Source organism: Drosophila ficusphila, unplaced genomic scaffold (assembly GCF_018152265.1).
Source record: "Drosophila ficusphila isolate 14025-0441.05 unplaced genomic scaffold, ASM1815226v1 contig_2, whole genome shotgun sequence".
In the NCBI taxonomy this organism is placed as follows: domain Eukaryota; kingdom Metazoa; phylum Arthropoda; class Insecta; order Diptera; family Drosophilidae; genus Drosophila; species Drosophila ficusphila.
The window spans coordinates 351,045-368,120 of NW_025064094.1; the positions used below are offsets into that span (position 1 = coordinate 351,045).

The 17,076-nt window shown below is 42.9% G+C and overlaps 2 protein-coding genes across 2 annotated transcripts; one reads left to right on the plus strand and one right to left on the minus strand.

The window, feature by feature from the left end:
• Positions 1-1,575: 1,575 nt before the first annotated feature.
• On the minus strand, positions 1,576-2,625 carry LOC122319795. The gene has a single exon (XM_043207589.1). It carries the CDS (start codon positions 2,623-2,625, stop codon positions 1,576-1,578), a length of 1,050 nt encoding a protein of 349 aa, XP_043063524.1.
• An 8,807-nt stretch (positions 2,626-11,432) lies between these two features.
• LOC122319796 lies at positions 11,433-12,122 on the plus strand. The gene has a single exon (XM_043207590.1). The coding sequence runs from the start codon at positions 11,433-11,435 to the stop codon at positions 12,120-12,122; it is 690 nt and encodes a 229-aa protein (XP_043063525.1).
• Positions 12,123-17,076: the final 4,954 nt, after the last annotated feature.

Below are 17,076 nucleotides of genomic sequence, written 5' to 3' on the forward strand. Positions count from 1 at the left end.
CGACAGATCTTCGCTACCGACCGCTTCAGCTGTCCTTGCTGGGTTTTTAGCGTCACCACGCGAACTAAGCCATCCTGACCCGGGTGAAGCTCCACAATCCTTCCAAGAAGCCACTGCGATGGGGGAAATCTGTCGTCCTTGACGAGTACAAGTTCATCCAACTTCAGGTTCTCCGAACTTTGGGACCATTTTGGACGCTGCTGCAGATGGCTAAGCCAGTCCCTACTCCAGCCGTCCCAAAAATGCCGCAACATTGATTGCTGAAGCAGGAACTGCTCCCTGAACTTAGCAGAAGCTGGTCGGTATTCCGGGGGTGCAAGCATGGAGTCGCCGATAAATCGTCCGCGTCCGCTGTGAGCGGGCACAGCGGCCTTGAGTTAAGGCTCGCTTCTATGCTTATAAGCACCGTGGACACAGCGTTGCCAGACGTCCCAATTTTGGCGGGACGTCCCGATTTTTTAATTAAAATTAAATGTGCGGGCTGATGAAGCGCTCAGGAGTGAGAGAGGCGCGTGCGACTGCGACTTCCTCTCTTTCTCTTCGCTCTTTCCTTATTTTCATTTGCTTATAATTTTCTGTTTCACGAAAACGTACGATTATCAACGAAAGAATAACGATTACCGTTTGTTTTAGTGCAGTGAAGCAGTGAATAAATTTAAAAACTTATTATATACGTTTTTTATTATGTCCCGCTTTCGACGTAAGAGTCCCGCTTTTTTCACTAAAAAGTTCCTAAGTCCCGACTTGGCAAAAAAAAAAAGGCAACGCTGCGTGGACATCTCCTCGTAGATTAGCTTCCGATCCGCGATCACGCGCTTGTGGTGGTGCTTGACCGACTTGACATTGGCCTCCCAAAGCCCACCAAAGTTAGGCGACTGAGGCGGAGTGAAATGCCAAGTGACCCGTAGCTGAGCCCACTTCGGAGCGATGAGCGTCTCATAATCATCGCGTCATTGTGTCACCAAACCCTTTAGCTGACGGTCTGCTCCCACAAAGTTGGTGCCGTTGTCGCTATATAGATGCTCAACCATCCCTCGACGTCCAGTGAACCGGTCGAATGCCAGCAGGAAGTGTTCCGTGGTGAGCCCGGTCACCAGCTATGAATACAGCTATGTAGCCCTTGTACGTGCTCGACCCCCGAATCCGTGCCGCTTTGAGCTCAATGACTCCGGTATAATCGACTCCGGTCGTAACAAAAGGTCTCTGTGGCGGGTTCACTCGGTGAAGAGGCAGGTCTCCCATGAGCTGCGACGAGATGGTTGGGTTGGCGCGAAAGCAGCGAACGCATTTCCGTATCACTCGTTGCACGGATCGCTTTCCAGTGATGATCTAGAACCGCTGGCGCGTATGAGCCACGGTCAGCTGGGCACCTCCGTGAATCGTTGCTAGGTGGGAATGGTTAATAACCAGATCGGTAGAATGATGGGTACTGGGAAGAAATATGGGGTGGCGTCTGTCCGGCGGCAGCGCAGAGAACCTCAGACGGCCTCGTACCCGTAAAATGGCATCCACCAGAATGGGGGACAGCCGCAATAGCTTGCTCTGGGAAGGAAGCGGTTTTGAGTTTCTTACGGATCAAAGTTCCGCCGCGAAAGACTCCTTCTGGACCATCCATACTATGCAGAACATGGCGTCGTCGAGCTCGGGTATACTCAAGGCTCCTGCGCGTCGGCTCGGCTTGTGCGAAGTGTTGTAAACAAAACGCCTTAGGTAGGCGACCACTCGAACGGCTCGATTATACGTGGAAAAACGGGCGACAAATGAAGGGACTGGAGAGACATGGTGTATCCGGAGCTTATCCGCTTTCGCTTCCAGCGCTGGCTCGGATGATAAGATCGAGCTGGGAAACTGCTTCGGCCAATAATCTCGCTCGCGCGACAACCAGCCTGGCCCTCTCCACCACAAGGCAAAATTCTGCAACTCCTTCGATGTCAGTCCTCTGGTCGCGCAGTCCGCCGGGTTGCCTTCGGTACCCACGTGCCGCCATTGACTTGAGTCAAAATAGTCCAGGATGAATCCCACTCGATTGGCAAAAAAGGTCTTCCACCTTTGTAAGTCTCCCTTCAGCCAGTGCAAGACGATAGTGGCTTCCGTCCAAAAGACAAGCTTGACTGCCAGTACTGCTCCGCTCAGTTCTGTCCTGGGTATCGTTAAGGGCTTGACTGGTGTGACCTTCGTCTTGGCCGCTAGCAAGGTCGTGCCGACGGTCCCGTTGACGTTCTCGACTAGCAGGTAAACAGCGGCAGCATACGACGACGACGACCCGTCACAGAAGGCATTCAACTGCAGAACGGCTACAGAGGCGAGATTGTACTCCGTCCACCGACTGACGGCGATGTCCTCGATTCCTGGGAGGTCGGAGAGAAACGCTCGCCAACGCTCCAGAATCACTGCCGGCACCGGTGAGTCCCAGTCCAACGACACCTGCACTCCCTCGCTGTTCGCCACCTTGACCGAAGTAACCTCCTTTAAAATGAGCTTCACAACGATGATGACCGGAGCTATCAGACCTAAGGGATCGAAAAGACGCGCGATAGCAGCCAGTAAGGTCCTTTTCGTCGTGCACTCTGGAAAGTCAAAATTAATTTTGAAACCGAAACAGTCGGAGTCTGGGAGCCAATACATGCCCAACGCCTTTACCGGATCCTTTGTATCCCAATTTAAAAGAGTCTGACAGCATCGATTTTTATCTCGCAAAAAGTGCGTGAAACACAAGAAAAGGCAACGAAGTTGGAAACATAGACCACAAAAATACGATCTGGCCAAATAATAAATAAACAATCAATACAAAACTCTAAATATTTGGTGCGTCAAAACGGAAACGAAAACGAAAACGGAATTGGGAAAAATAATAGCACAAGGCCCAATCGAAAGAATAAGCGGAAACACTCAAATAGAACGCAAAACAAAGCATAAAACACTGAAGAATAAACACTCAAACTTAATTACAAAGCAACAAAAATGCCACCTGTAACTAAGCGTCAGCGAGAAAACACTGCAACCGACCTGGGTGGAGGGAGATCATCGGATGCTCCGTCGCCCCAATTGATCCAGCTTATTGACCAGCGGTTTGCAGAGCAGGCCATCCTTATTTCCTCTAAAATGAAAGAGGCTGAGGAGCGCTTTCTACATATACTGGAGGAGCGCCTGGGGGGTCTGGCTGGCGAGGTCCAACAATTGGCACAGCGTGTGCAGTACCTCGAGCGCGAGGTTGCTGATTTGGATGCGATTAGGCAGAAGCTGGGAGTTCTGGAGTCCAATTTTGTGGCTCAAGAAAAGGCAAACGTGGCCAGCACTCTGAGGATCCATGGTGTGCCGAAGGTAGAAGGGGAAAAATTGAAACATTTGTTTAACACCATGTGCTTCAACCTTTACATTACACCCGCGCCGGCAATAAAAGAAATTTACAGAACAACACGGAGAAACGCGACAACTACTGTGGTCGACACAGCGATCATGGTTAAACTGGAACGCGTTGGAGACAAGGCAGCCATTCTAAGAGCAACGGCGGCATACCGAAGAGAAACTAAGCAGCAGCTGACTCTAAAGCACTTCGGCATTGACTCTCCTGCTGTAGTTTATATTAATGAGCAGCTTCCGAAAGGTGCGTACGAGGCTTTCAAAGAGGCCATGCGCATGAAAAAGAATAAGCAGCTTGTTGCAGTTTTTGCGCGGAGGGGAGCGGTGCACATTAAAGAGCATGAAACCAGTGAGATCTTTGCAATTGAAAGCTACCAAGAGCTTTTAGCTTGGAAGAAAAGAGATCCCATAAACAGTAGCACTCACTCTTTTCGCTCTTAATACTAACTACTATTCTTGAATCAACGAACACAATTTCTCCCTTTTAATTTTTATTTTCCTTAATCACACTCGTGTTAACTCTTTTTCTATTTTATTAAGCTTATATTATTATCTAAAAATTTTCATTATGCTGTACACTGACAATTATTTAACAGGATTTATAACTACCCAATATGACTTCAGCTAACGCAAAATCCAATGCGAACAGTGAAACTTTAGTTCGTATACTTGCTAGTCGAAAGCCTGGCCTACACGTATGCCATATAAATGCACAAAGCTTAAAGAGAAAAATAAATGAATTTAGATTTATGTTTGTTAACTCTAATGTCGATATTATATGTGTGTCTGAGACATGGTTTTTACCTAATCTATGTAGCGTATTAATAGATTGTGATGGTTATAATGTGTTTCGAGTGGATCGTCCTAGTCGTGGTGGAGGTGTTGCAATATATGTAAACAAAAAACTTAATGTGTCTGTACATTGCCAAAGCCCCCTGATAGTCCAATGGAGTACATTTTCCTTCGAATTAAGAATGCACCAGATAAGAGTAAAATATTAATAGGCTGTATATACCGACCTAACAATAATATTGACTTTTCTCATTTGATAGACCTTATATCGACATTTGCCTCTGATTTTACTGACATCATTCTGACTGGTGACCTTAACTGTGACATGTTGAAAGACAATCGACTCTTAGGTAATATGGAATCGATAGGACTAGCGCTTGTCAATTCTACAAATCCTACGCATTTTACAAATTCGACAAATACGCTCATTGATTCGTTCTTCGTTAACAATCTTGAGAAAATTTTAAAATATGACCAATTGGCAGCACCAGCCTACTCTAAACATGACCTCTTTTTCCTGACGTATAATACCCACCCAGACTACACTGACCATTATATAGAATTCCGTGACTTTAGAAAAATAGATTACAACGGCCTTGCCCATGATTTTGACTTAATAAACTGGAACTATATTTTTTGCTTAACGTCAGTAGACTGTCAAATTCAACAGCTAGAAACGAACATCAACTACCTATATAACAGACATGTACCACTTAAAAAGAAAAAAGTAAGACTGAAGGAAAACCCATGGTTCAATATTGATATTAGGATGGCAATAGCAAAACGAAATAAGGCATTTCATAAATGGAAGAGATATAAAACTGACTCTCATTACAACGTCTTTGCCAAATTAAGGAAGATAGTCACTGTCGGGTCATCCAGCCGCAGCAGATATTTAGATTCCCTTAATGCTAGCTCTTAGCTTATCTGCATAATTACCATCGCTCTCTCTCTCACTTTATCTTTCTATTCGCTCTCTCTCGTTACTTGTTGGTTGATACTTTGGGTCAGCAATCGGCTGATCCGCGTCTTAATTCAATTCTAACTCTTCCTTTCGATCTCGCGGACCATTTTTGTTAATCGCTTCTGCTAAATAAATTCGCTGCCTTTGCAGAAATCGAACTCTAAGTTTTCGTCTTTTAATTCAACAGCTAATAAAAAAGCTTATTAGCTCAACATTTGGTGACCCCGACGTGATTTGTGCATAAAAAAGACCCAGTGCAAGTCACAAAAATTTAATTTATTTTACCAGGCTGCATATTTTACTTGATCTGTGTTGCAGCTGGATTGTGCGTTAAACTGCCATAAACAATTTTGTGCAAATAAACAAATTGTTACACAAACTCGTACATAAGGCGATATATAGACCAGTAGCGGATCATTTTTCGCTATTCCCCTTTTGCGTTCATCTTCCCGCTGAAGCCGAATTTTGCCCACCGAGTCTGCTGCAGTTATTATTGTTGTTGTTGCTGCTTAACATGTCTTCAGAAAATTCGGTAAGCGTCATCGGCAACAGCAGCTCAAACAGGGTGACATTTCTGAAGCGCAAGGCAAATTCACTATTTAATAGAGTGGAGCGTTTAATGGAATCTCTTTCAAGTTCGGCGTTGGCCTTCATGTGAGGTTGGAGCTTATTGAGGAACTTCAAGGAGCATTTAAAAAGGTTCTCAGCGAGCTTGAGGAATTGGATTTCGACGAGATTGAAAACGACTTGGACGAGAAATTTGATGACGTCGTCGTTATTCTTAAGTCGACGGTTCGATCGGAGATCACAAAGCGCTCCTCGCAATTGCTTCAGCATTCAACCTTTGCTGATGGTAATACGCCCGGTCATTTCGGCCATCAACAGCAACAAGCTCTGCGCCGAGTGATTCCACTTCCCGCTCTCGAACTTCCGAAATTCGCTGGAGGTTATGCGAATTGGGCAGATTTTTATTCCATGTTTACATCCATCATAGACAGTCATCCTGACCTGACCAACATAGAAAAGCTGCAGCATCTACGTTCTGCGTTGGAAACCATCCGCTCGCTGGAAATTTCGGATGGCAATTATTCTGTGGCTTTGGACTTATTGCAAAACCGATTTGATAATCGTCGTTTGGTTTTTCAGGCACACATTACTGAGATCCTGGGGCTTAAGGCAGTGCAGAGTGGTTCCGTCTCGATGCTTCGTGATCTGTCAGATAAATTCTACGCTCATATTCGTGCTCTAAAGGGATTGGGCACGACGGAACAAATCGCAGGATGCATCATCGTCCAAATACTGCTTCAAAAGCTAGATCCTGCGAGCCAGGCCAAATGGGAGGAGCGATTAGAGGATCCAGCATTCGTCAATCTAATTCCGACGTGGGAATCCATGGCATCATTTTTGGAGCAGCGATGCAGAACATTGGAGACTATGGATTTCGCCATGGCAAGCTATGCGTCTGGCAATCAGGTGGGAAACAACGGAACGTCTAATTCTCGTAGATCCGCTTTTGTTGCCACAAATATTAACCCTTGGATTTGTTCGTTCTGCAATGCTTCTGGTCACTCCATTCATTACTGCCAAGATTTTAATGCCCTGCCCCCTGCAAATCGGCTTCAAGAAGTAAAGAGGCTCTCTCTTTGCATAAACTGCCTTAAGATAGGGCATCAATTGAGGCAGTGCAATTCCAGCAATTGTCGTGCATGCGGAGCTAAACACCACACCCTCCTTCATTTGGGAAATTTAGCCTCAGCTTCTCCACAGGCAGGATCACAGCTTCCAGAAGCTCTTGCCGCTGTCTCACTCAATGCTGTCGTAGAACCATCTGCCGAACCTTCCACATCCACTGCTCTTATTGCTCAGGATTTCAGTACTGACATTGTGATCCTAGCCACTGCCACCGTTCTCGTAAAAAATCGGTCTGGAGTTTTCGTTCCATGTCGAGTCCTTCTTGATTCGGGCTCTCAACTGCATCTAATAACATCACGCTTTGCAGATCAGCTTCAAACAAAGAAGATAAAGTCCCCGGCATCTGTTACTGGAATCGGTGATTCGAGCTTTGTTACAAATGGTCACTCAGTTAATATTGCGATACAGTCCCGAACGTCTGATTACACGGTGAACCTAACCGCAGTTATTGCCCCAATATAACTGAGCTACAGCCTAGTTTTAATGTGGACACCAGCAGCTGGAAAATACCGCAAAACATTAAATTAGCTGACCCTACATTTTATATCCCTCAGCGTGTGGATCTTTTGATTGGAGCCAGTTTGTTTTACGAGCTGTTGTGCGTTGGACAAATTAAGCTCGCTCCTGGATTACCGCTTATTCAAAAGACTCGACTGGGATGGGTTGTTTCCGGAGGATATGGCGTCTCCAATGGCTCTTCATTAATCTCGCCCTTTGCTGTACCTCGCGTTAGTAAGGAGAATAGCTTAGATCGCCTTGATGATCGTCGAAAGGTCCTGCTAATAAAATCGCCAAGCTCGTCGCTGGACTTCAATGGCCGCCATCCAGTCATATTGCCACGGAGCCATCCTGTCACTGCCGCCATTATTGCTCACTTTCATGAGCGTAGTCAGCACACAGAACCTCGGGCCCTATTCTGCATAACTCGATCCCAGTATTGGCCTATTGGGGGGAGGAAGACGGAACGATTGGATGGATGGCAACGTGTGGCCTACTTGCAGCAAGTCCTCTGGACCCGATGAAAGAAGGAATATCTGACGCTACTGCAGCAGCGCTCCAAATGGCGCACCCCGAAGCCTGGCCTGGTTGTTGGTGACGTGGTGCTGGTCAAGGACGAGAACTTACCTCCGAAGAAGTGGCCCCTAGCGAGAGTCATTGAGCTTCTGTGTGGTGCAGATGAGTTGCTCGAGTTGCAGTTCTCAAGACAACATCAGGAGTGACGAAATGAGCAGTAAATAAGCTGTGTCTGCTGCCCCTTAAAGATGCTGTTGAAAGCCAAGCTTTCAACGGGGGGAGTATGTCGGGTCATCCAGCCGCAGCAGATATTTAGATTCTCTTAATGCTAGCTCTTAGCTTATCTGCATAATTACCATCGCTCTCTCTCTCACTTTATCTTTCTATTCGCTCTCTCTCGTTACTTGTTGGTTTATACTTTGGGTCAGCAATCGGCTGATCCGCGTCTTAATTCAATTCTAACTCTTCCTTTCGATCTCGCGGACCATTTTTGTTAATCGCTTCTGCTAAATAAATTCGCTGCCTTTGCAGAAATCGAACTCTAAGTTTTCGTCTTTTAATTCAACAGCTAATAAAAAAGCTTATTAGCTCAACATTTGATTTTTTTTTTTTTTTTTTTTTTTTGAGAATTGAATTAAGACGCGGATCAGCCGATTGCTGACCCAAAGTATAAACCAACAAGTAACGAGAGAGAGCGAATAGAAAGATAAAGTGAGAGAGAGAGCGATGGTAATTATGCAGATAAGCTAAGAGCTAGCATTAAGAGAATCTAAATATCTGCTGCGGCTGGATGCTCAGGATTTCAGTACTGACATTGTGCTCCTAGCCACTGCCACTGTTCTCATAAAAAATCGGTCTGGAGTTTTCGTTCCATGTCGAGCCCTTCTTGACTCCGGCTCTCAGATGCATCTAATAACATCTCGCTTCGCAGATCAGCTTCAAATAAAGAAGATAAAGACTTCGGCTTCTGTGACTGGAATAGGTGATTCCAGCTTTGTTACCAATGGTCACTCAGTCAATATTACGATGCAGTCCCGAACCTCTGAATACACGGTGAACATAACCGCAGTTATTGCTCCCAATATAACTGAGCGACAGCCTAGTTTCAATGTGGACATCGGCAGCTGGAAAATACCGCAAAACATACAATTAGCTGATCCTACATTTTATGTCCCTCAGCGTGTGGATCTCTTGATTGGAGCCAGTTTGTTTTACGAGCTGTTGTGCGTTGGGCAAATTAAGCTCCCACCTGGATTACCGCTTATACAAAAAACTCGCCTGGGATGGGTTGTTTCCGGAGGATATGGCGTGTCCAATGGCTCATCGTTAATCTCGACCATTCCTTTACCTATCGTTAGTAGGGATAATAGCTTAGATCGACTTGATGATCTTCTTCGTCGATTTTGGGAGGTGGAAAGCTGCGTGGAGCCAATTGCGCATGCTACTAAGGAAGAACTGGACTGTGAGGCGCACTTTAAAAGCATTTCATTCGTTCCCCTGCTGGAGACTATTCTGTTCGTTTGCCTGCCAAGCTCAACCTGGAATTATTGGGTGAGTCCTACCAGCAAGCTTATCGTAGATTCCTATCCCTAGAGAGGAAGCTAGATCGTCGGCCAGCCTTGAAGGCCCAATATGCGGCTTTTATAAAGGAATACTTTGACTTGGGGCACATGTCAACAGTTGCTGGCGCAGACCTCGCTTCTTGTCGCTTCTTTTTGCCTCATCATTGCGTCACAAAGGAGGATAGTTCCACTACAAAACTTCGCGTAGTTTTTGACGGATCTGCCGCTACTTCATCAGGCTACTCTCTCAATGATTTGCTCATGGCAGGCCCCGTAATTCAACATACCCTGTTCCAGATTTTAATTCGATTTCCCTCATACCCGGTAGCCATCACTGGAGACATTTGTAAGATGTACCGTTGTGTCAAGGTACATCCAGAGGACAGCTATTTGCAATGCATTTTATGGAAGACTTCCCCACAGGACAAGCTGCAAGTATTCAAGCTGGACACCGTCACTTATGGCACGAAGCCTGCATCATTTCTGGCTGTGCGAGCTATGCATCAGCTGTCAAGAGACGAGCATTCTTCGTTTCCGCTTGGAGCTGAGGTCATTCAGCGCGACTTTTACGTAGATGGTCTGATATCTGGAGCCCAGACCGTGGACGAGGCTATCATCATTGTAGATCAGACCTCTAAAATTCTGTCCAGAGGAGGCTTTAAACTTAGAAAGTGATGCTCAAACGTGCCAGCGGCTTTGTGTGGAGTGTCTGACGAAGAAAAGGAGTCATATTTGAAGTTTGATGACGGCACTGACTTTACCAAAACTCTGGGTTTAGCCTGGGATCCTGCTTCTGATCAGCTATTGTTCTCTTTTTCTGTCTTGCAGTTGACCTCAAGTCCCTGTAGGCGTTCTGTCTTGTCTGCCATTGCACGATTTTATGATCCTCTTGGATTGGTTGGTCCGGTGATAGCAAAAGCGAAAATTTTCCTTCAGCAATTGTGCAAGGAAAGGTTATCCTGGGATGAAAGCCTTCCTGAAGCTCAGAATACGGAATGGAGTTCGATATGCAGGAGTTTTGTGCAAATCAAGCGTTTGTGTTTCCCTCGGCTAGTTCTGTCTCCAAACTTAGAGATTCAGGTCCATGGATTTTATGATGCCAGCATGGAAGCATACGGCGCCTGTGTCTACATCGTGTGCAGTGGACAGTCGCAGTTGCTTTGTTCAAAGTCAAGGGTCGCTTTGTGGAGCCGATCTCTTGTCTAAGCTCATCTCGGAAGAAGCTGGCACCAACGTATTTAAGGGACAGTATTATTGTTGGAGTGACTCTGCGGTTGCGCTGTCCTGGATCCGAGACGAGCCCTCCAGATTCAACATGTTTGTGGCAAACCGAGTTGCTGCCATCCAAGAGCGAACCGGTTGACATTCTCTCCCGAGGTGTCCTTCCCACTGAGCTGAGCGAGTCCCCTATATGGTATAACGGGCCGACATTTCTTTGCAGACCCAAGATTGACTGGCCTCCCCCAATCCTTGCTGAGAAGTCAACACTTGAGCTTCGTCGAAAGGTCCTGCTAATTAAATCGCCATACGTAGACATCATAGCCTGATTCAAATTTGCAAATTCCTTCGCTTCGCTTCAAAGGATTTTCGGATACGTCTTCAAATTTATCAATCGCATTCGGCAGCCGGATCTTAAGGTTTCGGATATCCAAAGCGGTACTCAGTTGTTGCTTCGTCTGGTTCAGCGTTCTCATTTATGGGAAGACATTAAATCCTTGCAGTCTAAAGGAGTAGTAGCCCAATCTAGTTCGCTTGCAACTCTATCTCCTTTTATTGATCAGTTTGGGCTTCTTAGAGTGGATGGCCGACTAAGGAACTCGTCGCTGGATTTCAATGCCCGTCATCCAATCATATTGCCACGGAGCCATCCTGTCACTGCCGCCATCGTTACCCACTTTCATGAGCGCAATCTGCACACTGGACCTCGAGCCTTACTCTGCATAGTTCGGTCCCAGTATTGGCCTATTGAGGGGAGAAAGACGGTGAGCAAGGTTTTGAACAAATGCGTCAGATGCTTTCGAACGAAGCGTCGATTAGTGGAGCATGTAATGGCGGATCTCCCAAAGGAGCGATTGGATGGTTCTCATGCATTTGAAGTCACTGGCATTGACTTTTGTGGACCATTCTTTTACAAGCCGGAAGTGCGAAACAAGGCCCCAGTAAAATGCTACGTTTGCGTCTTTATCTGCTTCGCAACAAAGGCCATTCACTTGGAGTTGATCAGGGATCTCTCAACGGTATCATTTCTCCATGGCCTCAAGAGATTTATATGCACCAGAAGAAAAACGCGGCAGATTTGGTCGGACAATGAAACGAACTTTGTGGGTGCACGCAATGAGCTGATTGAGTTGAGACGCCTGTTCCTCAGCGACGAGCATCAGAAAGCGACGTTGGATTTTTGCCTAGCGGAGCTCATTGATTGGTGTTTTATTCCTCCCAGATCGCCACATTTTGGTGGTCTCTGGGAAGCTGCGGTGAAGACGGCGAAGCACCATTTCTACCGCGCTATTGGGCCTTCAGTGTTGGCCTTCGACGAGCTGCGGACTCTTCTGTGCCATATCTCGGCAGTAGTTAAGTCCCGGCCTTTAGTCTCAATTTCAGAAAATCCCGCTGACCTGGATGTGCTAACGCCAGCCCACTTTCTGAATGGTGGCCCACCATCCTCATTCATCGAGCCGGATGTGACCGCCCTTAACTTCAATCGGTTGGATGGCTGGCAACGTGTGGCCTATTTGTAGCAGGTCTTCTGGACCCGATGGAAGGAAGAATATCTGACGCTACTGCAGCAGCGCTCCAAATGGCGCACCCCGAAGCCTGGCCTGGTTGTAGGTGACGTGGTGCTGGTCAAGGACGAGAACTTGCCTCCGATGAAGTGGGCCCTAGCGAGAGTCGTTGAGCTTCTGTGTGGTGGAGATGGAGTTGCTCGTGTTGCAGTCCTCAAGACAGCAGCAGAAGTGACAAAACGAGCAGTTAATAAGCTGTGTCTGCTGCCCCTTAAGGATGCTGTTGAAAGCCAGACTTCCAACGGGGGGAGTATGTCGGGTCATCCAGCCGCAGCAGATATTTAGGATCTCTTAATGCTAGCTCTTAGCTTATCTGCATAATTACCATCGCTCTCGCTCTCTCATTATCTTTCTATTTGCTCTCTCTCGTTGCTTGACGGTTTCTACTTTGGGTCAGCAATCGGCTGATCCGCGTCTTGATTCAATTCAATTGTATTACTTCCTTTCGATCTCGCGGAACTTTTATAACTCATTTCGTCGAAATAAAATCGCTGCTCTCGCATAAATCGAACTCAAAATTCTTGTTATTTTTTTAATTTCCACAGCTAATAAAAAAGCTTATTAGCTAAATTAAATAATCCATAAACTTATTAGTTCGGCCAAGAGCAACTATTTAAGTAGTAAATTTGATAACGCAGTGAACACTAAGCAACATGGAATCGTCTTAAAAGTTTAGGTATAGGAAAACCGAAGCGCGCAATAATAGAAAATATTAATGTGGAGGAGAAGCAACCGAAAATATATATCTGAATTATCCCCCAACTCATATTTGTGATACAAGATTTAATTTTACATGTGTCAGCCCAAGCGAAGTATTATCAGGCATCTGCAGGATTAAATCAAACGCCGTGGGACTTGATGACCTAAGCCATAAATTTTTGAGAATTCTCACTCCCAAAATCTTGACATATATAACCCATATTTTTAATACAGCTATAATGACATCCACATTTCCCGATGCATGGAAAGCGGCTAAAATTATTCCTGTGCCCAAAGGACGAAGTTGTGAGTTCAGGCCTATATCGATTTTGCCATTTTTATCGAAGGTGTTCGAAAATGTAATGGCTATTCAAGTAAACAAGTTTATTTCCGATAACAAATTAATAACCGATCTGCAATCAGGCTTCAGGAAAAACAAAAGCTGTACCTCAGCAGTCATTAAAATATCCGAGGAAATTCGAGAACACCTAGATAAAGGCGAAGTCACTATTTTAACACTTCTTGACTATATCAAAGCGTTCGACACTGTTGACCACATGATACTTTGCACAAAGCTTCGTTCACTGTTTTTCTTCTCTGATACGGCAATTAAACTTATTTCGTCTTATTTAAGTAATAGATGTCAAGCTGTTGTAACGTCCACTTGTTCTTTGTCTTTTAAATATGTGAAACGTGGTGTACCCCAGGGTTCTGTTCTTGGTCCTTTGCTTTTTGTGATATATGTCAATGACTTAGTCAATGTTGTGTGCGATGGTCCACTGATTCACTTGTATGCTGATGATGTACAAATGTATGTAAGTCGTCCACTACATAGAATCAATGAATGTATTGAGTTTTGTAATGAGCAGCTTAAAAAATTAAGTGTATGGGCAAAACAAAATGGACTTGGTCTAAACCCATCAAAATCAAAAGCATTGATAATATACAAAAATAATATCGACACTTTCAATATAAAAAAACTCTATGTCAATAATCCACCTATTGAATATGTGAACCATACGGCTAACTTGGGCGCAGGGACTGTAACGGTTATAATTAAAAGAGCAAAAAATTACAAAATAAAAGTTATTTCTTAATTTTTACGTAAAAAATTGATTTTTAATACTTAAAATTAATTTTAATAATAAAAAATTAGTAATAATTATTAAGAATCATTTTTTATATAAAAATTACTCAATAACTTTTATTTTCAATTTTTATTATATAAATTGAAAAATAAAAATTATTCGATAACTTTTATTTTAAAAATTGAAAATAAAGATTGAATCTATATATCTTTTGATCCGTAGATGCCAGATCCAATATATATATATATATATGATCTACACATCAATACCTTTCAGATGGTATATATATAGCCTGCTACGCAGGTATCGGTTGAAAGGGCATTTTCGGCCCTTAAATTAGTAATTACTGATCTAAGATGCAACCTTGCCGAAGACTCAGTCCAAAAGTTAATGTTTTTGAAATTAAATAATTAGCCATTTATATATTAAAAACTAAAAAATTTGTGTAATTTAATCTCGATTAATAATTTAATGAACTACTCTTTCCCAGCCGCAGCAACAATAGTTGGGCTATTTATGAATACTGCCAATACTACACAGGCACATAAGCGGATAAACATATATATATATATATATACATACTTATATATATTATATACCATCTGAAAGGTATTGATGTGTAGATCATATATATATATATATATTGGATATGGCATCTACGGATCAAAAGATATATAGATTCAATCTTTATTTTCAATTTTTAAAATAAAAGTTATCGAATAATTTTTATTTTTCAATTTATATAATAAAAATTGAAAATAAAAGTTATTGAGTAATTTTTATATAAAAATTGATTCTTAATAATTATTACTAATTTTTTATTATTAAAATTAATTTTAGGTATTAAAAATCAATTTTTTTCATAAAAATTGGAAAAAAAAACATTTATCTTGTTTTTGAATTCGCAATGAAAAGTTAACTTATGACAATTTTTTCCAAATTTTTTGGAGACTGTTTTGGGCTTCAATTTTTTTAAACTCATAATTATTATTTGCGGTCCCTGCTTGGGCGTCATATTTAATAAAACATTAACGTGGAACAATAACATAAATCAAGCAACTGGCAAGACTTATGGTCTGCTAAGAATGTTACATACAACAAAAAACTATCTACCGATGAACATTCGGCTATTAATTGCCAAAACCTGTCTTGTCCCAACTTTAATGTATGGTGTTGAAATTTTTGCAAATTGTGATTCAGTTAGTTTCCGTAAAATCAATGTTTGTTTCAACAATATTGTTCGATATGTATACGGTCTGAGGTTGTATGATCATGTCTCGACACTAGCATGTAATATATTAGGATTAAGTATAAAAGACTATATGCAATTTGGAACTTTAATATTTCTGCACAAGATTATCTATTCAAAAGAACCGGCGTACCTGTACAGTAAACTTCAGTTTGCCTCATCAGAACGAACGAAAAACATTATAGTTAAAAGGCACAGAACATTGACATCAGAAAGGCAATTTTTTATTCACGCTATTCGCATTTGGAATCAACTACCTTGTTCAATAAAACTAATTGGGAATGATACGCTCTTCAAAAGGGCGGTATTAAGAATATATCAAAATACAGCATAATGAAAATGAAAATGAAAAATAAAAATGAAAACAAAAATAAAAAGGAAAATAAAATTAAAAACGAAAAAAAAATTAAAATTGAAATTAAAAAGTAGATAAAACTAATAATAATTCAACAATTAGATCTTAAACTTTTTAATTTTTAGTTTTTAATTTCTAAATTATAGTTTTAAGCTACTTTAAGCATATATATATGTTAAATTTAAATTAAATTTAAATTCAATGTGACTAGGGCAATAATAAATAAGCAATAGCTTGTAGTCCTGGGAAAACAATAAAACAAATAATAATAATAATAATAACTTAAAATAAATATATTGAGTATAAATAGATAGATCGATGTTCCTGCGGGACAGACGCTAACAATCGCGGATATTTATTTTTCTTTCGCATCCTCCATGGTGTGCCCTCCAGATAGTATGTCGTCCACATATATTTCTTCCTTTAAGATTTCGGCGGCCCTTGGGAAAGAATCCTTCTCGTCCTGCGCTAATTGGTGTATAACTCTTATGGCCGTGTATGGTGCGGATGCCGTTCCGAACGTCAGAGTCGACAACGCTTATGCCTTGATGGTTCCATCCGCCGCGGGTGAACATCAATGCAGCGTTACATTTTCTGAATGTCAGCTGCAAAAACATAAAGATATTTTCGCCAATTGAGGAGAACTGCAGACATGTCGTGTTGGAGAGGGGGTCCGGTGACTAGAACATAATTTAGGGATCTCCCGTTGCTCGTCTTCGGGGATGCGTCGAACACTATCCTCTGCTTCGTGGCAGGACCTTCTGCCTTGTAGACGGCATGGTGGGGTAGCATACAAGATGCATGATGCATTCCGGTCGGAGTTTTTTTTTTTTTTATATAGCTTTGCTTTTATTTATTGAATCTACTCTTAATTTTGAGACTAACAATAAGTTGGCGAATCTTAACATTAAAATTTAACTAGCAGTATACTAAGACTGCATTCAGGTCAAGTCATTTCGTCGAAGGCGTGATTGGTTGCTCAACCTTGTTAGACCTCTCGCCAGGTGGTTAGGGTGCACCGATAGCTTGGTTAAGTACTTTGCCTTCTGTTCAGCGATCACTTCTTTGACTGGTAGAATGTTTAAGTCGCGGTGTATGTTTTCGTTGCGAACGTACCACGGTGCCCCGGTGATAGTTCTCAAGATCTTCGACTGAACTCTTTGAATTATGTCAATGTTGCTATTGCTGGCGTTCCCCCATAACTGGGAGCCGTACATCCATATAGGTTTTAGGACCGAGTTGTACAGCAAGACTTTATATTCAAGGCTAAGAGATGACCGAGCGTTGATAAGCCAATAAAGGCTGCTGGCTTTTAACTTTAGGTGTGTTCTTTTGGCTTCAATGTGCCGGCGCCATGTTAGTCTTCTGTCGAGATGTACTCCTAGGTATGTTACTTCGTTTGCTTGTGGGAGTAGGGTGTTATTTAGTGTAATCGGCAGGCAGTTTTTCCTGTTCAGAGTGAACGTAACGTGCTTGCATTTTAGTTCGTTCACTTTAATTCGCCAATCTGACAGCAAC